The sequence below is a fragment of the Sceloporus undulatus genome, chromosome 6, assembly GCF_019175285.1.
Source record: "Sceloporus undulatus isolate JIND9_A2432 ecotype Alabama chromosome 6, SceUnd_v1.1, whole genome shotgun sequence".
Lineage (NCBI taxonomy): Eukaryota > Metazoa > Chordata > Lepidosauria > Squamata > Phrynosomatidae > Sceloporus > Sceloporus undulatus.
In genome coordinates, this window is record NC_056527.1 from 118,967,901 (window position 1) to 118,994,665 (window position 26,765).

At 48.9% G+C, this 26,765-nt stretch overlaps 1 protein-coding gene across 1 annotated transcript in view; it reads right to left on the reverse strand.

Moving 5' to 3' along the window:
- LOC121934974 (polyamine-transporting ATPase 13A3-like) overlaps positions 1-26,765 on the reverse strand; it is a 38,552-nt gene that overhangs the window by 10,695 nt on the left and 1,092 nt on the right. The window contains 27 exon segments of the mRNA XM_042475948.1: positions 928-1,000; positions 1,120-1,216; positions 1,367-1,476; positions 2,141-2,183; positions 2,318-2,397; positions 2,741-2,878; positions 3,007-3,182; positions 4,171-4,295; positions 4,385-4,505; positions 5,576-5,729; positions 5,872-5,889; positions 7,144-7,260; positions 7,577-7,624; positions 7,626-7,728; positions 8,623-8,684; positions 8,780-8,968; positions 9,245-9,402; positions 9,512-9,694; positions 9,788-9,919; positions 10,364-10,436; positions 10,594-10,728; positions 11,568-11,637; positions 11,827-11,978; positions 12,057-12,236; positions 17,390-17,563; positions 18,290-18,383; positions 18,916-19,000. Coding sequence (XP_042331882.1) covers positions 928-1,000; positions 1,120-1,216; positions 1,367-1,476; positions 2,141-2,183; positions 2,318-2,397; positions 2,741-2,878; positions 3,007-3,182; positions 4,171-4,295; positions 4,385-4,505; positions 5,576-5,729; positions 5,872-5,889; positions 7,144-7,260; positions 7,577-7,624; positions 7,626-7,728; positions 8,623-8,684; positions 8,780-8,968; positions 9,245-9,402; positions 9,512-9,694; positions 9,788-9,919; positions 10,364-10,436; positions 10,594-10,728; positions 11,568-11,637; positions 11,827-11,978; positions 12,057-12,236; positions 17,390-17,563; positions 18,290-18,340 — 2,962 coding nt within the window. The 5' untranslated portion in view covers positions 18,341-18,383; positions 18,916-19,000.

A 26,765-nucleotide genomic window follows, 5' to 3' on the forward strand; every position in this document is an offset into this window, starting at 1 on the left:
TAATAATAATAATAATAATAATAATAATAATAATAATAATAATAATAATATAGTTCATTTATACCTCCCGCCTCTCCCACGGATCAAGGCGGGATTACAACCTTAAAAGACACTTAGTAAAATTTACAATCAATACAACAACAAAATACTAACACTGAATTTACCAAGAATTCCTATTAGTTCTCTAAAAATTACAACTCGTCCATTAACCAACAATCAGAGTCAAGGAAGAGCAGTCGTCATAACCTTTTTATATGGAATACAGTGGATAAGGCTGCTGGAAGAGATCCGTTTTGAGTGCCTTCTTAAAGGACTCTAAAGAAGCAATGAAATGGATCTCTTCCGGTAGGTCATTCCATAATCTTGGGGCCGCGGCAGTGAATGCCTGATGTAAAGTTGTTATTAACCTGGTATTATAATATTCTAGAAAGAACTCAGATGTCCTGAGAGTGTGGGACGGATTATATAGGGAGAAGCGCTCTCCCAAGTAACTTGGGCCCGAGCCATGTAAGGCTTTAAAGCCTAATAACCAACACCTTGTATTTCACCCGGAAGCTAATTGGCAGCCAGTGAAGAGATTTCAGTATTGGTGTTATATGGTCAAACCTAGATGTTCCAGTGACCAATCTGGCTGCTGCATTTTGAACCAATTGAAGCTTCCAAATTTGGTACAAGGGTAGCCCCAAGTAGAGCGCATTGCAGAAATCTAGTAGGAGAGTTCCTTCTTTAGAGATCATTAAACAAAGGATGGATAGCCCTCTCTCAGGGGAGCTTTAGCTGTGGATTCCTGTCCTGGTAAAACTGGGCTGGACAAGATGCAGCCCCATTCAACCCCACAAGCTTAGAAAGGAGACCAAAGTCAAGCAACAGCGACAAGATTAAGAGGACACCACAGGTCTTGGAAACACAAAAGGAGATCTTACTTACTGGTGAAGGCCAAAGACAAGATGATGGCCACATCGATGAAGAGGTATTGCACGTCTCCAAGGTTACGCAGGATCTGGAGGAGAGGACAAAGAAAGGAGGCTTCATTCCCATTACTTTGGTCAGCATCGCATCTGCTTGCCCAGCCCCACTACAGTCAGAAAATATCTGGGAGCTGGGCCTGCAAGGGCTCACCGAGTAGAGAAGCAGGACGCTGAGATACTGGATGATGCTGTAGAGGGCCATGAACTTGAAGACGCAGAAGGAGGTCACGAGAGCCGCACGGCCTTCCCTGGGGAAAGACACACACACGCGCACAGAGTGCTGTTGGACTGCTGCCTGCCAAAGACAGCGTACTACAAATCCCAGCATGCACTGTCCCCAGGAATCACAGGTGAGTCTCCCAAGTCAAGAGGCCCAGACAACTGCTGCTGCCACCTACCGGATGAGGTCTGGGACGCAGGAGATGTTTGGGGTCTTGGAGGTGAAGGGTGAAGCCACGGAGGCCTCTAACTCCGAGAGGGAGATGCCAGCGTGGGCTCGCTTAAGAGCCTGTGGGGGACAGGAAGAGAGAAGGGTCAGAGCTGCAGCATTGACCACCATCACATGCGGAGGAGGCTCCAGGTGAGCCTGCTCTCTAAGCCCACTGACCCACACACATCCCAACTCCCAGAATCCTTTGCTCTGCCTCACCACTCTCACCAAGCAGCCCAGATCCATGCTACTGAGAGGGCAAAAGGCCTTGGGCTAGAGGAGCCCTCCTTTGGCTCACCAGCTTAGCCCCACAAAGTCAGACTATAGTGTCCCCCTGTGGGACCCTAGGGGAGGGCTTTCTCCCCATCCCACCTTTGCAGGTGGTAAGGACACAAAAGGTAGGGCTTTCTTCATGGCTGTCCAGACTGTTAACTAGTTCCCGTGGATTGGTTTATTTGAAGAGAAGTGTGTGCAGTAGTTTTATTTTCACTGTCATTTTAAAACTGATTCAAATGTTAAATATGTTTATCATAATAATTATTTATTAGTTTTGCTTTGTTTTTAATATATGTTGTGAAACACTGTTACGTCCCACCTTGGGAAACAGATGAGCTATAAATTAAATACATGAATAAAGAGATAAAAACTAGGAAGAAGGCCTTTTTGGTGACCATCTGAGGGGCTGAGGAGACGCATGCGTGGGTGCGCCAAGCAATGTGGTGCAGACGGACTAACAACTTACTCCACAGTCATTGGCTCCATCCCCGCACATGCCCACGTAGTAGCTGAAAGACAGAAGACATGTTAGTGAGGAAGGAGGGAAGGAGAGTTGTTCCTTCCACCCTGAAGAAAATGGACCCTTCCTCCACCCCAAAAGAGGCCTGGCAATCGGCTTGCTGAGACATGGCTGGGCACTCACTCCATTTTCTGCAGGGATTCCACCAGTTGCGTCTTCTGGTCGGGGGCCATGCGGGCATAGATGGTGCCACAGAGCAGCAGCTGTAACACACCAATGAAAGAGACAGCGGCTTCAGGCAAGTGAGAGCCTGGGTTGGGCATCAGAGTTGGACCATTCAAGTGTAAGTCATGTGTAAGAACCAAGGAAGCAGATAGACCATGTCACTTCATCACTCTGTGGCCCTCCATCCTGCCTTCACAGATTTCAGAAGCCCCAACTAGACCCTTCCAGGTGTGTTGCACTCCAACGCCCATTCCTTCCAGCCAGTACAACTACTGAGGATGATGGGAGGTGTTGTCCACCACAAGTGTGGAAGGTGCCAAGTTGGGAATGGAACCTTTGGGCTCAGTAAGGAGCAGCGTGGTACTGTCAGCAGAGGCTCACCTTGGGCAGCAGGTCAGGGAAGTGCTCCGAGATGACACAGAAGGATTTCCCACTGATGGCAAAATGGTAGCTGACCTCAGGAATCCCTGGCCGGGGCACCGGAGGCAGCTCCTCTTCATCTAACATCAGCTTGATCTCCTGGGATGCCAGAGACAGGATGGGAAACAGCTCAACTTCCCGAAAGACCCTCTGTTCCCTGCTTCAGTCCATGAGGAATGCAGAGATGTCATTGGGTCAGCAGGCAATCAGAAACCAGGAAGCCTCACCTGCTTGCTGGCCTTGTTGGGTATTTCTGGGGCGGGCAGTTCGTCTGTGTATTGCCAGTTGATGGTCGCTGGCTGCCCGTCCCTGGGGGGCAGGGCCTCAGTCAAAATCACTTTCCCCTTGGCTGGGATCATGCCACACTCACGGCCCACCGAAATGGCCGTCAAGAGGTTATCTCCTGGGCCATGGCGGAGAGAAGAACACCATCACAGTAAGACAGCTTCCCATGGACAGGCTGAGCATCCCAGGCATTCCTCAGGCCCCAATCCCCCTCTTACTGCTCTGAGATAATAACCCCCTCCCCAAAGAGCCAAGACTGACCATCATCAGATCAGCCCTCCCCAAAAGAAGGGGATAGGATGGGTGTCTAAAGTTGCTGGTGGGGAGTCCTAATAAGAAATCCCCTGAAAGAAATCCCTTCACTACTGCCATCTCTGTCATCTGCCTCCTTTTCTCATTAGCCCCTATACCTAGGACCCAGCAGGGAACATATTTATATAGGCATGCCCCAGTTAACAAAGCCCTTGACAAAGAAACTCCTTTTTATAGACTTTTTATGATCCCCCAGCCCTTCTGCCCTCCTTGTCCTCAGCCTAAATAATGGAAAATAATGAGATTCTATCTGATCTTACTGTCTCCATGCTCTGGCTGTCCACCAGAAGCTTAAAAGGAATGGGGCCAGCCTCACTTCCTGTGGCAGAGAGGTCCACAGCAAATGTGCTGCTAGAGAGAAAACCCTGTTACATGCATCCACCAACCCAACTTTATGAGTTGTGAGGATACACAACAGGGCCCCTCTGAAAACCTCAAATTTCTGGCAGGCTCATATGGGAGGCACTGGTCTTTCAGATATTGGGGGCCCAAGTTATTGAGGGCTTTGTAGGCCAATGCCGGCACCTTGAATTGAGCTGGGAAGCAAATTGCAACCCAGTGCACTTTTTGCAGAACCAATGTTATATGAACTTTTCAAGGATAGTTCCACATTGAGCACATCATAGTAGTCTTAATGGGAGGTAACTAAGGCAAGAACCACTGTGGCCACATCTGCCTTCCCCAAGAAAGGGCACAGCTGATGAACATGACCTAAGATATACCTGCAATTCAGCCAGGACACCTTCCTGTCATTCTCCCATCCCACCTCCACTTCCCCTGCCATCCCAGCACACCTGTCACCATGACTGGGCGGATGCAGGCCCTCCGCAGCTCTGCCAGCACCGGCACCGTCTCAGGCTTCAGTTTGTTCTGGAGCATGACCAGCCCCAGGAAGTCCATGCCGCTCTCAATGATGTCTCTGCAGAGAAGAGAAGGATGGAGGGGCATGTGGGGAGGTCTGTGAAGACCCCCAGGGGCCTATAGGGAGGAGGCTGAAAAGAAACCAACCTGCTGATGTGCTGGACCTTGTGCCATGTGTACTTGCTTTCCAGCCTCCGCCTCGCCAGCGCAATGACCCGCAGCCCTCGCCGTGTGTAGGATTCCAGCACAGTAGAGAAGTTCTCTGGAACTGAAATTTGCCATTGGGCATCAGGGCAGGTGTTATACCGCCCATTAAGCCCTGGAGTTCCCTGGCACAGATGCCTCCTGACCCATAGAAATGGGGCTCTTGCATCTTTAGTCTTCAAACCACCACCCCAGACCCATTTTGCTTTCCTATTGTTTACCCAAAGGCCAAACTGAGCAGTACTTTCTCTGTAAATGTTTGGGAAGAACACGCTCCCGCAATTGAGAGAATCAGAGGGGAAGCACCCAAGGGTCCTGCAGAGTTCTTTCTGCTCTCCTTCCCCCCTTCTCCACCTGAAGCCAGTGATTTTCTTCCCCATCATAGTGAGAGACAACCAAGAAGTTCTCCTGTGTCCTTTGTGGTCTAAACAGCCACTCGGTTAGAGGCCGGTCTCAATTTGCGTTGTCCCAATTTACAACATTTCAAATTTGAGACACTTCTCCAGGAAAAAATGGATGAATGAATGAATGAGGAGAGAAACAACTGGCATTGCTGAAAGGAAGGGATTTCCTTTGCCTGCTTTGAAGGGTGAATGTAATGGGGAGGAAGAAACTTGAACCTTGCTGTTGTATGGAAGAAAGGGTTTCCTTTACCTGCTTAGAAGGCTAGGCATGGGGAGGATGATGAAGAAACCACTATCTTAAGAATTTTGGAAGGGGTTTCCTGCTTGCTTGGGAGTGTGTCTGAGCAACTGGATTCATAGCATCTGGAAGGGAGGGTTTTTTCTAGCCTGGAAAAGGTAAGCTCTGATGTTTTGTACTTTAACCTTCTTTGAAAATTGGGTTGTGGGTTGAGTAAAATGGCCCAGCTCCATCAGAACACACCCCACTGGTCTCCAATGATTTCTTATGGAACTGCCTCCCTTAATTTATGCCAATCTCAATTTACATGAGTCCAGGAACATAACCTTAATCTAAATTGAAACTTGCTGGTATTGTCATCATTGTCATTGTCATCTTTATTTATATTGCACCTTTCCCCTAAGATTGGGGTTCAAAGTGGCTTACATCAAGCTCCTGCCCCTCTCCCTCTCATCCCACCTCCACTCAAAAACCTCCCTGGAAGCAACTCACCCGTCTCCTTGTGGCAGAGGCTGCCCACAGTCTCTGGGGCTCCCTTCATGTAAACCATCAGACGCTTCTCACCCAGCGTGCGGGTCACAACGCTCATGCGCTGCAAGGCAGAGGAGAAGGGGAACTGCACCAGGAGGCCAATTTGGTAGACTTTCTGCAAGGGGTAGTAGGGCGGGAGAGAAGGGGTGAGCAAGGAAAGCAGGAGGCAGTAAGTCAAGGCACCTATGGGTTTCCCCAAAAAAGGGAACGTGGTATATATGAGGGCTGGGTGTGAGGCAAACGCTAGGTTTACTCACCATCAACTCCATTAGCTCCTGAAAGGAAAGAGGAAAGTCAGAACTGAGGGGAGTGGATTTGGAGATTACATTTTTTGAAATTTCAGAAGAATCTTCCATATGGGCAACCAATAATTCTTTCTGGCAATTGCAGTGGGAGGGCTTCTCTTTTTAAAGCATGGTCATCTAGTTTAATTATTCTCGTACGTCAGCCCTCTGTATCTTTTGGACCTCCACTCCACAAGTCCCAGCCAGAATGGCAGCTGGCCAGGAATTCTGGAGATGAATTCCAGAACACACAGTGGACCAAAAGACTGAGACCCACTGCAAGCTAATTTGTCCTGGGGGCTCCTCTCTCTGGAAACTCTCACAGTTCAGAGGTGTACATGTATGCCTACAGAATCATTGTTTATGATCAAACTGGACCACCCCACAATGCTTTGACTGTTTTGACCAGAAACTAAGAAGAGATATGGCGGCGGCAGCAGCAGCAGCAGCAGCAGGGAAGTGGAGATGGGGAAGAGTGATTTGGTGGATGAAATATTCATCTGGTAGGCAAATGAAATTTTAAAAAGCCTGAACGATTCCTGACTTAAAACCCACTGGATGCCTATTAGCTCCCTGCCTCAACTTGCCCTCTGCCCCCATCAGAATGAGGAAGCTGGCCCAGAGGTTCCATCCTTCCAGGGGGCTGTGTTATTTCAAGTGTATGTTTTAAACTGCTTTAATATTGTTGGCAGTTCAATTATATTTCAATGTTGATCTTTCCCATGTTTTAACTATATCCTAATCATTTTGATTTGTTAAGCCACCAAGGTCCCAATTTGAGGGGAAAGGCACAGCATAAATAAAAATACACTCGTCCCTTCCACATTTGTGGTTTTGACTTTTGCGCATTTGATTAATCATGGATTTTATTAATATGCTCTCTCTAAGAATATCTAGGTCCTCCAGAGCAACTCTATGGTCAACTTTAACCAAATGTTGCACTGAAGGACTTAAGAGATTCCTAGAGAGAACACTCCAATAGGCATTTGTAGCTCCTCCAGCGCAATTCTATGGTCAATGCCTGGCAGATGTTGACCAGAGTCGCACTAGAGGACCTAGAGATTCCTAGAGAGGTGTTTTCTCAGGTGAAAACATTGTGTTTCTGTCATTTGCGATTTTTCCATATTCACGGGGGTCCTGTGCCCCTAACCCCAGTGAATGTGGAGGGACGAGTGTAATAATAATAACAGCAGCAACATCAGGAAGAAGGGGGGGAGGTTTCATGGTTGCACAGCTCCTACTCACCTCATCCTCAGGGGCTCCCTTGGGGCTTTCTGGAGGCTCCTGGTCAGGAGGGTGTACAACCGTGGGCTGAATTTGGTCGTGGCGGGCCGTTTCCTCCAAAGTGGGCTCTTCTAGAACCTGTGCAGAAGAAGGAGGATTGACGTGCCACACTTTGGATGTTACTTTTTTTTAAAAAGGAACTTATAACAGGTAATGCCACTCACCAATGTAGTTAGAAAACAGTTAACTCCCCTTCACCTGATTCAAGTGCACTGAAGATATATGCATGTTTTTAAAAGTATCTATCAGTGAATGCTACAGGTTTGCAGGCTTGTGGAGCCAAAACACACCAAAGTGGTGCGGCCATGACCCTCCTGTAAACCATTAAGGACAGATGGAACTACCAAAGTCTCAGCTTGCCCACCTCTTCACCCTCCCTGCAACCAATCCTTACCCAGCCAGTGGCCTCAAACATCTTGAGGTCCAGAGGGTCTCCTGAGAGCCGTCCCCCCGATGGTGGTGAGTGAGTGGCAGGCAGCCATGGCAGCGACAAAGGGTGAGCTGGTCAGGGAGGGGGAACGGAGGTCCTGTCCAGGTGGGAGAAAGCTGAGAAAAGAGGGACACAAGAATGAAGGAAAGGAGCACACTTTTCAGAGACCAACAGCCAGGGGAAAACAGAGCTCCTCTGATACGGAGTCAGATGGGAACAGATGAACTCACAGGAACCAATGCAGAATAAGTGACTAAAAGGAACCTTATAGGTGGGATGGTCAGGTTGTCAACAGAGACAAGATAGCTGGGTTGCCAACCCTCTTGAATATTTCACAATTTTGTTTTTAAACCAGATCCTATGACAGGATGAGTAAACTGCCCTCACCCCACTTTGTCGGCCCTGCCGCACCCACCAGTCCTCCAAAGCTCCCCATGACCCAATTTTTCATTAAAAATTGACATGGTCTTTGGTCAATTTTTTTTTTAGAATCCCATAGGAGACCTCTCAAATAAAAACATGGGGGGGGGGAATTCCCCCACCCAAAGTGACCAAGAACCCCGTACATCCCCAAATACCTGTTTCCTTCTGAGGCTGCTTTCAAAATGGTGACAGGAAGAGAAGGCATATCTCTTCCTGTCACCATTTTGAGAGTGACTGCAGAAGCAAACAGATATTAGGGCTTTTTTGGGGGGGGGGGATGCAGCCCACACAGAAAGTTTGGGGTAAAATATTAGGCCTATGGAGAAGCATGCCCTGTGGGGACCTATCCTAACATCATGCAATGGCCACAACCTCTACAGTAGGGATGGCCCAGTGTATATCTACTTCCAAAGAAGTACTTCCAAAGAAGTTCATTGTGGAGCCAATTCTATGAAATACCAACTGTTGAACCATGCAGTGGTGCACCACCCTCCATCTCCAACAAGAAGGGATATTCCTAGTCCTCCCCAGGTGGGCAGTGAAAAGCGATAGCAAGGAGAGCCCTCCATCTTCCTTCCTTCACTCACCAGCCATCCTGAGCTTGTACGAAACCCCAGAAATCTAGTCCATCCTCAGTCAGGGTCCCAGTCTGCAAAAAGCAAACCAGATCCCATTAGCAATCAGGCGCAAGACAAGGAGGGAGAGGGCTTGGGGGCTAGAAGAATGAAAGAGAAGCAGCCCCACCTTGTCAAAACACATCAGGTTGATCTGCCCACAGACGTTAATGCGCTGGGGGCTGATGGAGAAGATGTGCCCCCTGCGCAGGCGACGCTGGGCATACACCACCCCGGCTGTCATGGCTGCTGGCAAAGCAGGAGGGACCGTGATGGTCAGGATGTCCAGGGATTCCAGTATGATACGGCCAACTGGTTCCTAGTAGTGAAGACAGAAGGGGGGGAGGAGAAAGAGAGAGGGTGGGTGGGTGGGTGGGTGGAATCTGGGTTTAACCTCCCTTCTCTCAGGCACTTAAAAAAAGAATCTAGATATGACCATTCAGGCATCTTTGTGACAGGAAATAACAGAAGTGTTCCGACCACTTGGCAGGCTGACCTCCAGAGAGTCCTCTGTGCCCTTCCTACCACCAGCCTTTGCTAGTGGCACCATCCAGATTCAACTGGGCCGCCTGCCCCACACCGCAGGAGCACTCACCGCCTGCCGCACGCTGCGGATCACCGAATACAACATGCCAATCCCAGCTACGCCCACCAGACAGAGGAGGAAGCGGTAGGCATCTCTGTACAGGCGGAAATCGGTTGGTTTTGGGAACAAGATGGAGCAAACCAGCTGCCCCTTGGAGGTGGAGAAACCTGGTGGGGAGAAAAAGCCAGAGGCTGCACCAATTCTCCCGCCAGCTGCCACTCTCCCCCTCCTGAGCCAGGGTCAGGGCCTGGTGTCTCCACACACAGCTGTTATTACCTGTCCGGATGACCAGCGCCCGAACAGGCTCCCCAGAGTAGTACCGTGTTTGGATGACGGAGGTGCCGCAGAAGAGTGTGTGGCGCTTATGCTCCTCTGGGTCATAGGCTGGATCCTGGTGGGGGCCATTTGCCGCTCGGGATGGGTCAGGCAGGGCTGCCTTTGTCACAGGGACGCTCTCTCCTGAAGGTGGGAAGAGATCAGCGCCAAAGGAAAGTGGCTGCCCCTCCACCACCCTACTCCACCCCCACAAGGCCAGAGGCCTGGCCCCCGTACCAGTGAGCATGCTCTCGTTGGCAATGGCGGTGCCGCTCAGCAGCACCGCATCGCACGGCACAGTCAGCCCTTCTGGAGGAACCAGCAGAACGTCACCTGGCACCAGCTCTGTGGAGAAGATCTCCTCTGTCTCTGCAAGGGAAACACAAAGTCTGGTGAGGAGGATCCTGGAAGTCACAGCCTCCAAAAACTTCCTTGCTGTGCATCAGCAAGGCCACATTCAGCTGTCTTTAAACATCTTGAAGGGCTGTTATGCCATGGAAGGTGGAGGAAACCTGGTTTCTGCTGCTCTATGGCATAGAATATGAATCGATGGATTCAAAGTTACAAGACAGAGGAGATTCTGGCTAAACATGGGAAAGAACTTTCAGGTGTTTCTTCTTTTGGAAATTCTTAAACAGAAGTTAGATGGCCCACCTCTCAGGCTGTTTCAACTGTGGTTTCTGCACGGTTATGGGCTTGACTACAAGGCCCTTGGCGTTTCTCTTCCAACTCTTATAATTCTTACAGTTGTTTGGGCCAGGCCAGGTCCAGGCTCCTCATAGCCCCTTGGCATCTCCTCTGCTGCTTACTCACCATGCGGCCCCCTGTACACTGTCACCCGGATGATGTTGTGCGTAGCAACCATGTCATGCAGCAGGACATATTGCTGAGCAGAGGAAGAAGAAAATTCAGCTCCAGTCTCCAAAAACCCATTCCTACCAATGTCCCTCTTGGCACCCCCATGGATGGACCACCCCGATCTCTTAGCCAAAGACTTCTCAGGCCCTTCTCAGGTCAGTCTCTCCCCCATTCCTCTGACATACCTTCCGGATGGTGTAGAGGGAGGAGCAGATGGAGACGAGGGACATGAAGAGGATGGCTGAGGCATACAGGTAATAGTTGTCCAGGGACCACAGCACCATGCTGAAGACTTGGAAAATGTAGAAGGGATTCAACACCTGGGAAGGAAAGAGAAGCAAAGGTGGGTTAGGGAGACTGCCCTCCTGGCAAGGGGAAGACCTCAGGACCAGATGGCAGCCAAGGTTTGCACAAAGGATGCCAACACTTATTTATTGCTTTTATTAAAAATATTTATGTGCTCCACATATGAGGATCCAAGGACAGTCCAAGAAGAATATTGACAAACTGAAACATGTTCAGAGAAGGGCATTATGAGGAACAGCTCAGGGAGCTGGATATGTTTACTCAGGAGATGAGAAGCTTGAGAAGGGATACGATTCAACCATCTTTCAATATCTGAAGGAATATTTTATAGAAGACATGGAGCAAGTTTGTTTTCTGCTGCTTCCAAAACCAGGACACAAACCAATAGATTCAAATTACAAAAAAAGAAAAAACGATTCCAGCTAAAGATTAGGAAGAATCTCTTGACTAAGGGAACGGCTGGGATGGTGGAATCCCCTTCTTTTGAGGCCTTTACACATAGGTGAGATGGCCATCTCTTGGGAGTACTTTAACTGTGCACTCCTGCAAGGTAAGGGGCTGTTTTCAGTGACTGTATGATTCTATCACCTCAGGGTGGCACACAAAAAAATCAATTTAACCAGTTTAAAACAATAAATCTTAAGACTATTTTAAAGACTGAAGGAACAATTTAATAGTGAAAACAGAAGAGCTTAAAAGCAGCTAAAACACATGCAAATTTAAGTAAGATCAGTCATGCCCCAAAGGTATTTAGTAAACAGTTATGTTTTTAGCCAGCAGCAAAATGACAACAGTGTCGGAACAGTCAGGGGTCTCAAAGACGGGGATTGTGTAACATGAGGGAGAAACTTACCTCCTTGATGAGGAGTTTGGGGAGGGAAGGCACTTGCACATCAATTTGGTTGGCGCCATAGAAAAGTCTCCTGAGGACAGAGGACTAGAATCAGAGAGGACACCTGCAGGAGGTGGTCTCTCTCAGCTAGCCACCTGCCCACCCATCTGCTGCAGCTGTTCCCTTTACGCTCTGTAGACAGAAGAGACTTCCACTACAGCGTGGGCTTGCCCACAAAGTCCCACCATCACCAGCTGGATCTCCTCCTAACCCTACTTACCGGTAGTCCTGGGTGCCGCGAGGGAGGCCACTCCCGTGGATGGTGTGCAGGGAAGAGAAAGGCAGCCTGCAATCCAGGGCCGTAAGCCTCTGGAAAGACTGGGATTCCACGTTCCAGAAGTAGCGGGTGTTGTGGTGGACAAAGAAGCGGACCTAGGAGGAGAAGGAGGGCCTCGGTGAGCCCACTGCGGCCAAGGAGGTGTCCGGCCTCCTTCCCACTCACCAGCTCACCTCTGTCTGCTCCCTGAAGCCGGGGGGGCTCAGAAGTCCCTCCTCACAATCCCAGTCCTCCAGTGGGACGGCCTGGCACAGGGGCCTCTTGCTCTCCGACAGCTGGGGGAAACCCAACGGGTCAGATCCGGGGGCCGAGAGGGAACAGACCTGGATCCGGAACCAAGTCCGGAATTCGTCCTGTTGGGGGGGAGAAACGAACGTTGGTACTTACCCGTGATACGTTCATTTCCAGCAGATGAGGGTCCTAGCATCTTGTATTCTGGGTTTAGCTCCTCCTATTTGCTCCTGTAGGCAGGAACAATAAACAAAAGACTGGCCCCTATATAGGGAAGAGCTAGCCCCCCGGGCCTCAGTCAATAACAAGCCAAGCGAGTAGTAAGGAACTGAACTTTAGTAACATCAGTTAAGGGTTAACTAGAACACCTTAGAAAAAACTAGTCCAAGAACAAACAAGAACTCAGAAAAACCAATCCAGCAACCAGAAGAACAAGGCAGGTCCACCAAGAGGCAGGCAGGGTCGGAGGCTGCAGGCAGCACCCGGGTGGGCAGGATGCTAGGACCCTCGTCTGCTGGAAATGAACGTATTACGGGTAAGTACCAACGTTCGTTTTCCCAGCAGACAGGGTCCTAACCGCCTGTATTCTGGGATTTACAAAAGCCCTCTCGAACCGGCAGCGAAGTGCTGCTAGGAGACTGTGGGCACCGACACAATCTGTTGGAGGACCCTCCTTGCAAACGCCTCAGCGGACTGAGACACATCCAGTTTGTAATGTCTTATGAAGGTCGAAGGCGACTTATATGTGGCCGCCCTGCAAATATCTGACAGGGAGGCGCTAGTGGCCAGGGCCGCAGAGGTCGATGCACTCCTGGTTAAGTGCGCCATCACCCCCTTGGGTGAAGTGAGATCAAGAATTCAGTAGCTCTCTTGAATACAAGACCTGATCCACCTACTCAGAGTTGAGGCAGATAGCTTGCACCCCAAAGAGCCCGGGAGAAAGGAAATGAACAACATCTCAGATGACCTTAAGGTTGAAGTCCTCTTGATGTAGATTTTGAGGGCTCTGCGCACATCCAATGTGTGCCAAGTCCTTCTTAGGATCAGGGCAGAATGAAGGCAGGAGAATGTCCTGTGATAACTGAAAGGCTGAGTTGACCTTAGGCATGAAGGTAGGGGTCTGGATGAAGGCACACTGAGACTGGCCTAAAAATACACAAGTCTTTACGTACCGACAGGGGCCCAGCTCTGACACCCATCTGGCGGAGGGAATGGCCATGGGAAAGATGGCCTTGAGGGAGAGGTGTTTGAGGGAGGCCTCCCGAAGGAACTGGATCGGCCCAACCGTCAGAGCCTCTAAGACCGTGTTCCAAGATGGAAAACGATGTCTGGTGGGCTGGCCCTGTTGGAAACTCCCCTCAACAGCCTCTTCATGTGAGGATGGCCGCCATTCTAGCTGCTCTCATATGGAGCAGAACTGATGTGATAGCAGACACCTGCCTTATAACCATGTTGGGTCTTAGTCTCTTTTTTAATGCCATCTTGGATGGACTATAGCAGGTCAGCCACTGAAAACCTGAAGCAGCCAATGAGAACTTGTCTAAAAGGTGGATTATGGTGGATGATGTCATCAATCAGAATAGAGCCTGATCTAATCTGGACCTATGGCAGCTTCCAGCCGATCACTGATCACCTTGTCAACTGGTTATAGCAATGAAGGTGATATTAAGGTGATTTCACTTGTAGCAATTAAGACTTACTGCTCTGAAAGAGGAATGTTAATGTCTGACCTCCAACTAATATTTCAAAACAATGTGCAGTTCTTTACTGGAACATCTGTGAACCTGTGTAAAATAAGACTAATCCCATGGTTAGGCAAGAGAGACACTGGATTAACCTTTACCTCGCAGACATTGGTGAGTCCATGCAGAAGCGTGGATGCACTCTGTGTTAACAGGGCATGTGGTCAGAATTAAGTCTGATTTCATCTGAGGATGAACTTGTCTAGAGGCTTCAAAAATCACCCCAACTCCATGTAGCAGACTATCATCAGCCTGTATGAAGGCTGAGGGGTCTCCCGGCTGAATGAACTGCTGATTAAGGAGTCATGAAATGGGAACAGAGGGCTTGGCAAGGATAGCACTCTGGTATCTAATTTCGAGGAGAGAATCTTCTCCACAAAAAGGATCTGTCAAAGGAACACAAACCTAAATTTTAAATAGTATAATGGGCCCTTGATATGTACTGGAGTTGGATTTAGGACTTTGCATGGATACCAAATCCATGGAAGCTCAAGTCACATAAAATATAATGGAATAGTCAAATGGAGTCTCCTGTATAAAATAGTAAAATCAGATTGGTTTTCTTGGGTTTTTTTTTGGGGGGGGGAATACACACACACACACACACAAGCTGTGGGCATATAGGTGGCTGGTGTAAGTGTCTATATGGAGCTGTATGATATATTAAATCTGAGCACATGTGCTAGCAGAAAACAAGGCACAGGCACTGGGAAGTCCATTTTCCCAGCCTCAGAAGGCAGTGGACAATGGTGTTTTTTGGACCAGACCTTGGCATGAAAACCCAGACAGGGATAAGACACTCAGCCACAGAGCAGCTAACCTTATAACAATAAAATCACAGAATCATGGAGCTGGATGAGACCACAAGGGCCATCAAGTCCAACCCCCTGACATGCAGGAAATCACAATCAAAGCATGCCCACCAATATGCAAAGGAATTTTGTAGCTTCCTGAGACCACTAAAAGAACGAGATTGGCAGCATGAACCTTCATGGCCTTGAGCCCAATTCATCATATGCAAGATAGACCTTGTTACAACAGGTCTATCCAAGTCAGGAAGCAGTTGAATGGCAAGACCATCAGCAGGCCTTCTTATTATTTTAGTTTCTTCCCTTTAACAGACATCTCTCCTATGAAAGAAGGGAAGGCAAGGGGAGCCACATCTTTTGAGGCTAGCTGACTGAGATTCCCTGTGTTTTATAACAGGAACATAACCCTTATGACAATAAAGTGGAGCTTGGTTGGTCACCTTGATCCAATACATCTATCACCTCTCATGAGATGTTTTTACCAAAGATCCTCAATGCATGTAAGCATTAGAGGTCTGCTGAGTGACCAGAGGCCTTCTCCTTGTTTGAGTCACCCTGTCTATTAGCATTTAAATGAATCTGTATTGTTAAAGCTTATGCTCTTAATGAGAAGTGCTATGGCTGATAACAGTTTGCACAAAGGAGGTAGAACCATGTGCTCATCTTATGTCTTAGGCTGTTCCAGCTAAGGCAAAAAGGCTCTGGCCCCAATGGAGACAGAGATGGAGGCCCATGAGGAAGGACTCACCCTTTTCCTGTGTCTTCTGGCTGGCTTGCCTCTTTGACCTTGGCCGTTTCAGGCTGGACAGAGGTGATGCAGAGAAATCCTTTGCCATGGCTTTGGCTGGCCTGTCCTCTGAACTCTGGCTGGGCAGAGATGCTGAGGAGGGAAGTTTCCATGACTTCTGGCCAGTTTCCTCACTGATCCCTGGCCTTAAACAGGCTGGGCAGAGGTGATGTGGAGAAACAGAGACATGGAGGGGAAACCCCTCACCATCTCTTCCCACGGCTCCCATGTGCTGCAATGCTGTTTGCAGAAATCTCCTGTGCTCCCACCATGAAAGGGGGCAGCTTTGGAGGAGAGGGAGAGTCATTGGCAAAGCCAAGACCTTTCTCCAATCCTGGGAGCCCTTGCCATATTAAGTCTTTCTTCATGCTTCCAAGGCAGCAAGAGAAACGAAGAGAAGAAAAGGACTGGAGTGGCAGTAGTGAAGAAGCTGCAGAGCAACAGCAAACCCATCCCAATGGGTCTCTCTCTGAAGCCAGCTCCCTCTGTTGAGCTGGCAGACCCTGAGCTAGGGAAGCCTGAGCTAAGGATGACCCTTAGCCAGTGCTCTTGGGGTCCTCTGCCATAGCCACCACCAAAGAAGGAGGGAAAGGCAGGAGAGAGGAGAAGAAGGGAAGGCCAAAAGAACTCTCAAACCGCTTTGGAGAAAGGAAAAACCTTGCTGGCTCGAAGAGACACATCCTGCTAGGAGCATAGGCAGGAACAAGACTGGGGCCCAGGAGGGCTAGCTCCTCCCTATATAGGGGCCAGTCTTTTGTTTATAGTCCTTGCCTATAGGAGCAAATAGGAGGAGCTAAACCCAAAATACAGGAGGCTGGGACCCTGTCTGCTGGGAAAAGAGAGAGGCGGGAGTGAATGGCTGCCCTCAGCCCAGCCCTGGCTGCCACTTCTCCTCGAGGGAACAATCTTTAAAGAAACCCTGTCGGCACTGATACTAATAATTATAATGACAACATTAAAAAAACAATTCTGCACACTGTGGCTCCTATTACACGTATATATGAGGAAATACTCTTTAGAAACAATTTTAAAAGCTGAATTTAAAATCACTTTCGAAAACCAAATGTCAGGTGGAAGATTACATTGGTTGTCAGGTATTCTTTTAGTCTATCCTCTATAAAAAAACAACACCACAGTTTGGTGAAGACGGGCAAGCAAACCAATGGCCCTAAAGGTCATAGATCTTGCCCAAATCAAAACCTAAAAGCCACCCTCACACCTATTCAGGGTGCTGTTTACTAGAATGGCTACCTAACCCTCCAAATCCCATTTAGAGAAAGGAGTGAGTTTAGGAATAAACAGGAGCACAGCAAGGGAAGCAGAGGCACACCTTTTCTCTCCTCCATTAAATAAGAACAAAAAATCAAGCCCTCTCTTCCCAAAGAACTGTGAATGGCACCTCTAATGCTGACTGTGTGAATGTGGCAGTGGGTCAGAGAGGACCGGTTTGGGTACAAAAAGAGCACTCAAAACTGGGGAAGGGACAGAAAGAAGGTCAGGGAAGTTGTGTGTGTAGCAAAGAGAAAGAGAATTGTGGGGTACAAACCAAGGCGCCAGTGCTTGGAAATGTTCTTTCTGGCCTACAAGTCCCAGAATTCCCTATCCAACATGGCTACTGATTGGGGGGTTCTGGGAGTTGCAGTCCGAAACTAATTTTGTGAAGATTAGAAAGGAGTGCACAATGCAGCCTCAGATGGCATCAGGATGCCATGGGTCCCTCCAGCTCAGTCATACTGACAGTGATTGGCGGCAGCAGCAGCAGCTGCTCTTCCATGGTCAAGCAGACAAGGGAGGTCCCAGCCCTGTCTGGGGATGCTGCCTGGGATGGGGCCTGAGCCTCTGGGGATGTGAAGCCAGGGCTCTCCTGTTCTGAGTCCTGGCTCCTTCTTGACTTCTACAAGGACTCAGCAGTGGAGATGTTGTCCCTGGCTCCTTACTGTGGTCCTTAGCAGCAGCACCCGGGCCTCCTGCAATGGCACAGCATGGCAGGTCCACTTGACGCTCAGCTCTGGCAGCCAATAAAGGAAGAGGAGAAGGAAGCCTCCACTGCACACTGTGCCCAGCGAGACCAGCGCCAGTTTCCAGTAGCAGAGGTTGTAGCCAGAGATTTCCTGAGTGCGGAAGAAGAGAAGAAAGAGTCAGGCCTGAAGGAAGAAGAAAAATATCAAACAGAGAAGAGCTGGGAGCTCCTCTATCTTACCCCTCTCTGATGGAAGCGGACAGACCTGGAGGAGGAGGACAGGAGGAATGATAACCATCCCTGATCCTCAAGCCCCTATCCTTTTGGAGCTCCTCCAAGTAGGGTGAGGCTTTTAAGGGTTTGGGGTCATTTCTGGGCATCCCCCCACAAAAAAAGGGAGTGTCCAGGAGCGCTGGGGAGCAGGAAAAAAGCCTTGGAAGCTGCAGCTCCTCCATTCCTGCTTGACATAGCCTGGCCAGCATGCACTCACTCAGGGTTCTAGCCCTTCCTGGAGATGTTGTTACCAGACATAAAATCCAAGGCCTCCTGCTATGATTCTATGACTCAAAGCAAGCGGCTCTACTATGGCCCTTCACCTAACACCGGGTGTGGTGGAATGGGAGCAAACTGTAACGGCTGTTTTGGATTAACCAATCTGGATTGGCAGGCACCATGGGTCAGGGCAGTTGCTACTCAAAGTGGTGGTCTCCAGGCCAGTGCCAGTCTGTAAACTTCTGGCTGCTGGTCCATTGCAAATTTTCGGGAAGGGGACCATTGAAGCCAATGGGCACAAAAATGGTGCCAGTCCCTGGTACAGTGGGTAGAACCCCCCGCCAATCCCCAACACCAAGGTCTGGGGAACTCGTGCCCCACTGACCATCTCGTCTTCCTTGTCGCGGTTCACATACGCCTCACCCGTTCTCTCCATGTCTCCTTCCTGTGGGTGACACACCTACCCCACCTCCACGCTCCTGAGGGACCAAAGGAGAACAAAAAGAGGGGGGGTCTGTCAGAAATGGCCACAACTGCCAGACATTTCAGGCCAGCAAGGGATCATAAGTGTGCATGTGTGAGTGTAACAACCTCTCACCCTTCTTCCCCCACATTAACCCACATTAATGTCACATAAACCTCTCTTTGCCCCATTCCCTTGTCCACCCCTCAGGCTTCCTTCCCTCTTCATGTGACTTCCAAAGCACACCACTCCTCCCTGTTGGCCCTGGAGACAAGCAACCCTGTCAGCCAAGCTATCCGTCTCTCTCCGCACGTCAGCATCCATCTGAGCCACCTCTGGAGCCGCTTATTCTCGGCTGTGAATGCAGCTCCCTGTTGCCCCTTCCAAGGCATGTGGTTTTTCTGCCTCCTCCTGACCACAAGCCTGTGGCTGTAACCCTGCAGGGACCGGCTAAAAAAGGCCGGCAAGCAGCCTGGCCAGTAGGTCAGAGCAGGGCAAGGGGAGGGCAACCAGGTTCCCAGCCACTGGGACACATCTGGCAAACTTACGGCAGCTTTTGTCACTGTGTCAGCTGTAGGGTCCTGGATCCACCGGCCACATCCAGGACGGAAAGGTTGGCAGCCTGCTCAGGAACTGGAGGAAGAGAAATGAAGAATGAAAGGGAAAAGCTGCCTTGAGTAGTTCGGTCTCTTGGTGCAAAAGGAGTGAGGAGTATTCACATATCAATGAATAAAATATAAAGATATTCTGAAGGGCACAACACTGTGCAGAAGGAAAACTACACACCTGCAACAATTTATGGATGAAAACTGAGACATGTGTGGCTGAACAATGTCAGAACGTGGTCAAAAGAGTGTGCCCAGGCAACAAAGGCAATGTTTGGAGAGAGTGTGCTATAAACAGATCGGTATAGATACATCTGGATTCTATGCTATCCCTTTCCCACAACTGTATAAATATGCTTTATACCCAAGGGCTTAATACTGCTTTGCACTGCATCTGAAGAAGTGGGTTCATATCCATGAAAGCTCATGCTAAAGTAAAAACAGTAAGTCTTAAAGGTAGAATCATAGAATCATAGAGTTGGAAGAGCCCACTAGGGCCATCCAGTCCAACCCCCTTCTTCTGCCATGCAGGAAATCCAAATCAAAGCATCCCTGACAGATGGCCATCCAGCCTCTGTTTAAAGACCTCCAAGGAAGGAGACTCTATCACCTTCCAAGGAAGTGCATTCCACTGTCGAACAGCCCTTACTGTCAGGAAGTTCCTCCTAATGTTCAGGTGGAATCTCTTTTCCTGCAGCTTGCATCCATTGTTCCGGGTCCTGTTCTCTGGAGCAGCAGAAAACAAGCTTGCTCCCTCTTCAACATGACATCCTTTCAAATATTTAAACAGGGCGATCATATCACCTCTTAACCTTCTTTTCTCCAGGCTAAACATCCCCAGCTCCCTCAGTCCTTCCTCATAGGGCATGGTTTCCAGACCCTTCACCATTTTTGTCGCCCTCCTTTGGACACATGGCTCCAGTTTCTCAATGTCCTTTTTGAATTGTGGCGCCCAGAACTGGACACAATATTCTAGGTGGGGCCTGACCAGAGCAGAATGTTGCTACTTTCCCTTTTATAACCCCCTCCCTTTCTCTTTGAAAACTACGAACATACGGATGGTCCTACAGATTCAGTATCCATATTCACAGCTTTAAAATATTTTTAAAAATCATAAATGCCAATAGGCAAATCTTGATCCTGCCATTTTATATAAAGTACACCATTTTATTACCCCACTGTATATAATGGGGCTTGAACATCCACAGATTTTGGTATCAACAGGGGTCCTGGGGCCAAACCCCAGCGGATACCAAGGGCGCACTGTATATGTATACAAACACATGCACATGGAATGGGGAAAATATTCATTGCCTTGCATAACTTCAGTGAAATAAGGGTCTCCCAATGCTCAGGAAATCCCACCAAGTAAAACAATGAGACACAACCATCTGGAAAATGTTTCTGGCCATTTTGCCCAGAAACACGCATAGTTTTTCTATGCAGAAAATACACATTCTCTACAGAAAATAGGTTTCCTGTGCGAGAAACAATATATTCTGGGTTTTTTGAACAGAGGTTTTTTTTCTGTGTGAGTGTGTAGAGAAGGGAGAAAAGTGTAGATATTCTCGGTCCTTGAACCCAAGGATGATATCTCTCTCTAATACATCCATACACAAACGTGCTCAGAGGGAAAGAGAAGACAAGCAGTGACCTATTTTCTGTGTGTCTACATTTTTAAAAAAGGATTCTTGTACTCTGCCCCAAGGCCTTGGTCAGGATATAAATGCCCCAAACACAACTAAATAAATAAAGCCATTTATCCCTGCAGTCCACAGGCTCCTGGAGAGATGAAACCGCTGGAGGCAGTTGTCCTAGAGGATGCAGAGGTGGCTCTCTTGCTCCAGGGCCCTTAAGACTGGCAGATGCCCCTGTGCCCACTCTAAGAGGCATCTCTAATCTCAGCAAGGGCTCTCAATCTGGATTAGACAGAACGGGGGGGGGGGGGGGGGGGGGGGTCTCCATCTAATCCAATCCTCTGCTTCTTCCCTTCAGCATCTACTGAGAGGTACTCTGGGCTGCAATGAAGGCGTCTCTATTGTTCTTTGTGCCTGGCACCTGATACCCAGAGGCACACTGCTCCTGAACTGGAGGCTCCATATCATCGTCAATTATTCAAATCCCTCCTTGAATCTCTCTCCTTCCCCACAAAGTAACCAAGCAGGCAGCCCTACACTTTGTGGGGTAATGAGCTTAGGCAATTTACTTTCCTTTGACAACTTTCAGAATACTGGCTGGGGGTTTCTGGGAGTTGTCATGCAGGAAAAGTAACTTTCCCATGCTCTGACTAAGGCAGGGTTCGAGGGTCTAAGGCGAACAGCCTCAAACCTTCTTTGGTGAACAACCTCGCCACCTGGGCAGAAAATGGCCCTGACCCCAGAGCTGCCCGGGTGGCCCTGGCCACCCTCCCTTCCCTCCCTGCGCCTCCACCTGCCACCTGCCCTGCCTCCTTCCTGAACAGGTGAGTGAGAAAAAGGGATTTCGCACACAGTTCATTTTGCGGTTGCTGGGAGAGGAAAACAGGTGGAGGCTTAACAGTAACATTTCCAGATAGGCAAGTTTTAAAGCCACAGTCGGTTTGTTTGGCAAATAAAAGGCAAGATCCAAGTTTCAAGCTTCCTGGTCTTGTGGGAAAGAAGTTATGTGCCCAAGAGTAACGGGGGAGATGAGTCGGGGAGGAAGAGTGCCACGCAGAGCGTGCCAGCGGCCAAACCCACCCTTGCGCTCGCTTACGTGCCACTCCTGTGGTTGCGCCTATTTAACTGCCTGCAGGAAGGAAGTTTAGAAAGGCTTTCTCTCTGGTGTCAAGAGACTACTTGCGCTGGGGCTCCAACAGTGTCTGGTTAGAGCAGGGAGGAAAAGTAGGTTTTCAAAACGAATGTAAGATTTCTGCGCACACACCTTGAAATTTTCTTCCTGTCCCCAAATTTCTAACATTGCAGTTAACTTAAAACTCCAGCCAAGCATTTCAGAAATAGGGTTTAGGCATCCCAAGGAAAGAGCAAAAGGCAAAGAGTGACCTAGGGAATGCAGACAAAGCAAGTACAAAGGTTCTGAGTATGAACCACTTTCAGTGTCTCGCTCTCTGCAGCGCTAGAAATGGGGGGACTGAAGTCAGGTTTCACCAGAGAGGAAAGAGTTCGTATTTGGAGAGGCAGTGCCTCTGATAGAAGCTCTCAGTTTGGTCCCCATCCCTCAATTCCCTGTAGCTCTGTACCTTCCCAAAGAAGAAGAGGAATGGAGGGCTAGCTCAGCTCAAACAGTTGTCCTCGGTTTTGCCCTGGGAATGCAGCCACGTGTGGATGGTGATCCTGGTGGTGATGTGGCAAAGCCTGAGAAGTCTCTGATCTGAGGGGAGGACAGTGCAAGACCCCTGGTTTCCCCTCCAGGCCTTTGGGGAGAAGGGAGAGCCCCACCTTGGGAATACCAACAGTTCTTGGGAAAGAAATCCACCAGCTCCATGCGTCCCAAATCAGGTAGCGGAAGAGAGGCCCTGATCCCGGTTGGGAACAAACAGTGCGGATGGGTTCCCCCACCCATCCCTGGAGAGGAACGGCTGCATCCCAAAAGCCAGGTGAAGCCGGTTCACCCTGGGAGAGGTTGAAGGAACCCAATTTTGTGAGCTTGTCTTTTTCTTTTTAATCATTCATCTGCAGAGTAACGGTTTTTCCTCCAGGGCAGAGATTCGGAGGTTAGGTTGGGCTGGGAGCCGGATGCTCTTCTGCCTTTTCTGGCATGGAGCTAAACCACCTTCCTTTCTGATGCCAGGACACCTGGGTTTGCTGGGGTTGTTCCCTCTGTGGGCGAAACTAAGATGGATGGCAGAGTCCTGTGCAAGGAGCAGAGCGAGGTGGGGCCCGGCACGTCAAGGCAGGAGGTCACGCTCCGGGGGTTTGGCTCCAGATTCTCTTATTGCAGAACCTGGGTCAGGGGAGAGATTTACTTTCTAGATGACAGCTTCCAGAATCCCCCCCAGCCCCCCACACACATATCTTACATAGCTATCTGGAGGGATTACGGGAACTGTAATCCCAAGAAGGAAGTCTCCTAAGCAGTTGCTACACTGAGTAGTCTCTCTTCTAGTAACCCCCCTAAGAGCAAGTCCCAAAACACAGCCCCATTTGCTGCTCCAGGAAGCTGTGGGGTCCAAAGGCAGGATCTGCTGCTGTAACATGGCATGTCTAAACAGGGAACATTAAGATCGCTATGGGGAGAAACACAATGTCAGGAAGCCACGCACGCACACACGCAAGAAAGTTGAGCGATCTCATCTCCCTTTCACATTGAACATTCTGGCATGATATAAACATACCTATTTATGGTTGGAGAGGGAAGTGGGGGAGGAGAGAGCCTGACCCCAAATTTCTCACCCTCTTGAAGTGGGGCAGAGCACATCCCTGGGGCCCCCATGGCCCCCTCAGCAGCAGGATCCAATATGAAAGGCTCAGACAGATGTTTTTGGCTAAGTGAGCGGCTCCTACCCACCTCTCCTTGGAGCAGCTGAATCCGTTGGTGGGGACCCAGCCCAGTCATTAAACCCATATCTCATTATCTGCTCTTCTGCCTAGACCTGAAAAGAGGGAGCGAGTCTAAGATGGAGGGAGGGAAGGAAGGAGCACCTATCTCAGGATGCTTTCTGGCTGGAGGGTGTCATCCACCCTTTGAAGCCATTCACTAAGAACCAGACAAAATGGCTTCTCAGCTCGCTCACTGCTTGAGTGTGCAAAGCATACGTACACCCAAAATGGTGTCAGGATGCAGGTCGAAGGGATTTTCTTGCACCCTTCAACCAGCAGACATGGGAAACTGGGACTCCACATGCCAGGGAAGCTGGACAGAAGAGAAGAGAAAGAGCACAAAGACACCATGCCGAACGCAGCAACCAGGACCCTACACCAAGACGACGGCATGTGACTTTACATGCACACATGTTAAATGTGTGTTTGTGACTGTGCAACTGTGAAATACATGACTGTCGAGAGTTTGGTGAGCAAGGGCCTTGCATGCCAACTCTGCTTCTGCAGCATTGAAATCACAGACTCATAGGACCATAGAGTTGGAAGGGGACTCATGGGCCATCCAGTGCAGCTTCTGAGTTGAAGCATCCCCAGCAGCAGGGAGCTGTCCAGACTCATCCTGAAGACGTCCAGAGGAGGAGACCCCACCACCTCTCTAGGCAATTGGCTCCATTGCAGAAACGCTCTCATCATCCAGAAGCGCCTTCTAATGTTCAACTGAAATCTATCCTCCTGTAACTTCAAACCATCATTCCTTGTCCTCCCTCCAGGGCAGCGGAGAGCATGGCTTCTCCTTGCTCTCTGTAGCAGCTCTTGAGGCATTTAAAGAGGGACATCATGCCAGTCCTCCATGCCCAGCTCCTTCTACCTTTCCTCCTAGGTGTTGATCTGCAGGCCTCATATCATCCTTGTTGCCCTTCTCTGAATCTACTCCAATTTGGCTATGTCCTTCCGAAATGCAACACTTCCACCCTTCATCCCCCCTGCCACCCACCCACCCAAGGGCCCTACATTTCTCAGAAGAAGAGTCGCCAAAGAGCTCACACGGTCCTCTTGATCAAGGTGCGGATCCAACCTCCAGTTGCTGTTGGCCTGAAACTCCCAGCATTCTTCACTGCAGGCCTTGCTGGCTATGGGGCTGATGAGGGGGAATGTCTGGAGGGCTGCGTGACTCCTGCTCCTGCTCTTGACTCTCCCTTGCCAGGGCAAATCTTGGTCAAATTACCTGTAAAGTGCCTTCTCTGGAAAAGTACACATTTCCAATTACGATTCCCAGCCTACCATCCCACAATGGAATGACTTTGCCAAGGAAAGGAGAAGTCAGATCTTGCAAAACTTAACTCGGGAGGAGGGCATGACTCCCAGAATCCCCTGGCTAACATGCCCAGTGTCATGCTAGCCAGGGGATTCTGGGTGTTTTTATCCCAAAGCATAACCTTTATAAGTTTTTACTGGCTAACTATATACAAACATGTACTGTATATTCAAGTATAAGCCTAGAAATTTAGATCAAATGACCGACATTAAACAAGAACATATATAATATGGATAGGATTAAAGAACTGCAATATGAACAGGAATAATATTATGAATATGATTGCATAAGCATGCAAATATGTATATAAACTGATAGAGGTTGAACAATTTTTAGTAACAACAATACATGAATATGTAAATAATAAGAAACATGTAACTAGTACTATAATGATGTAAACAGTCATTTATTTAGTTAGACAATAATGTTTGTTAAAAACAAGAGAATAAGAGCAAAAATAGATAAAAGAATATGTTACGGATGGATAGGAGAACATTGAAATACAGTATTATCTATCATTGAGGATTTTGTAATTCTTATTTTAATAGGTGTGGTGCCTTTGCTCTGTATCTATTAATTTGTATGTTAATTTATTTGATTTGTTGGTATTTTCCGTTTGTAGTGTTTAAAGATTTGTTTTAAAATGGGCAATAATTAAGACTGTGTGTACCTTAACTCTTCTTTAAAAGAAAGAACTATTCCCTTCTGAAAGACAAGAGTATCATCTCTCCTGGAAGCACCAGTCCCTGCTCTCTCGCCCCTCCGGCCTTCGGAGAGTCTGCTGGAGCTTTACAAGTTCTTCGACATTGCTTTGCTTTGCTTCATCCTTTAGATCCTTTGCTAGATGCCCCTAAGTTTTACCCTTAACCTATCCATGGGTCATAGCAAAAACCATAATTTCAGCCCTCAAACTTGCCCTCGACTTATAATTGAGTATATAGTGTATATTGTTCATTTTGGTTGGCCAATAAAGGTCTCACTGTTTGGTGGATTTTTGATTGGCTATACACACTGTTATCTTGGCCAAAGGCTTTCACAGCCGGCATCCATAGTTTCCTGTGGGTTTTGGGGGGCTGGGAGGCCGCGTTCTGGAAGAATTTAGTCATCTTCAATGCCAGCCAACATCAGGAAGATATTCTTCCAGAACACGGCCAGACAGCCTGAAAGACCCCCAGAAAACTGTTATCTTGGTGTTCTGATGTGGGTTTGGTAAGGCAGGGATGAGCAAAATGTGGTTCTAAAGCTGTGTGCCCCCCAGCCATGTTTTCCTGGGCTCTGGTCCCCCTTCATCCCTTCAAATCTACTTTTTTCCTCTCCTAGAAGTCTGAAGAACCTCTCCAAAGCCTAGAAGTCTCCGCTTCGGTCCTTCTGGTGGCTTTTTACATTCTTGAGTAGAACCAAGCGGCGAAGGCCATGTCAGGCAGAAAGCTGGGTGTCTGGACATGACCTGGATCATGGGAAGAATCCCCATAGAACAGTAGCACCTCAAGGAGAAAGGGCTGCACAAGTATGCGAATGCACTCTCTTGGAAAGAAATCCCAGCAGACGGAAGCCTTGTGCCTCCTGAGAAAACAAATGCTCACCGGGACACAAGACTGTTAGTCGGTGACCTGACCTAGTCCCTCAGCCTGACATTTCTCCTGCAGTGTGCCGCCTTCCTAGCTCAGCCCAGACCCAGCGCCAGCCAGCGGCAGAATCCCTTTCCTATCACTTCTGTGCTGCATTCTTATGACCTGCCAACAAAGGCAGTCCTGACTAGGTCAGGAACAAATAGAGACCCATGAAGACATACACACACTTTCCAAAAGCAGCCTAGCAGCGATGCCTCTGGGCACAAGGCTCAGGCAGGTCTTCAAAGGGGCACAGGGCAGTCTTCTCAAGCACAGGCTTAGAACATGTGGCTTTGTTTGGACTACCACGAGCTTCACCTTGTGGTCCCTGAAGAAGTCTACCAAGCCTTT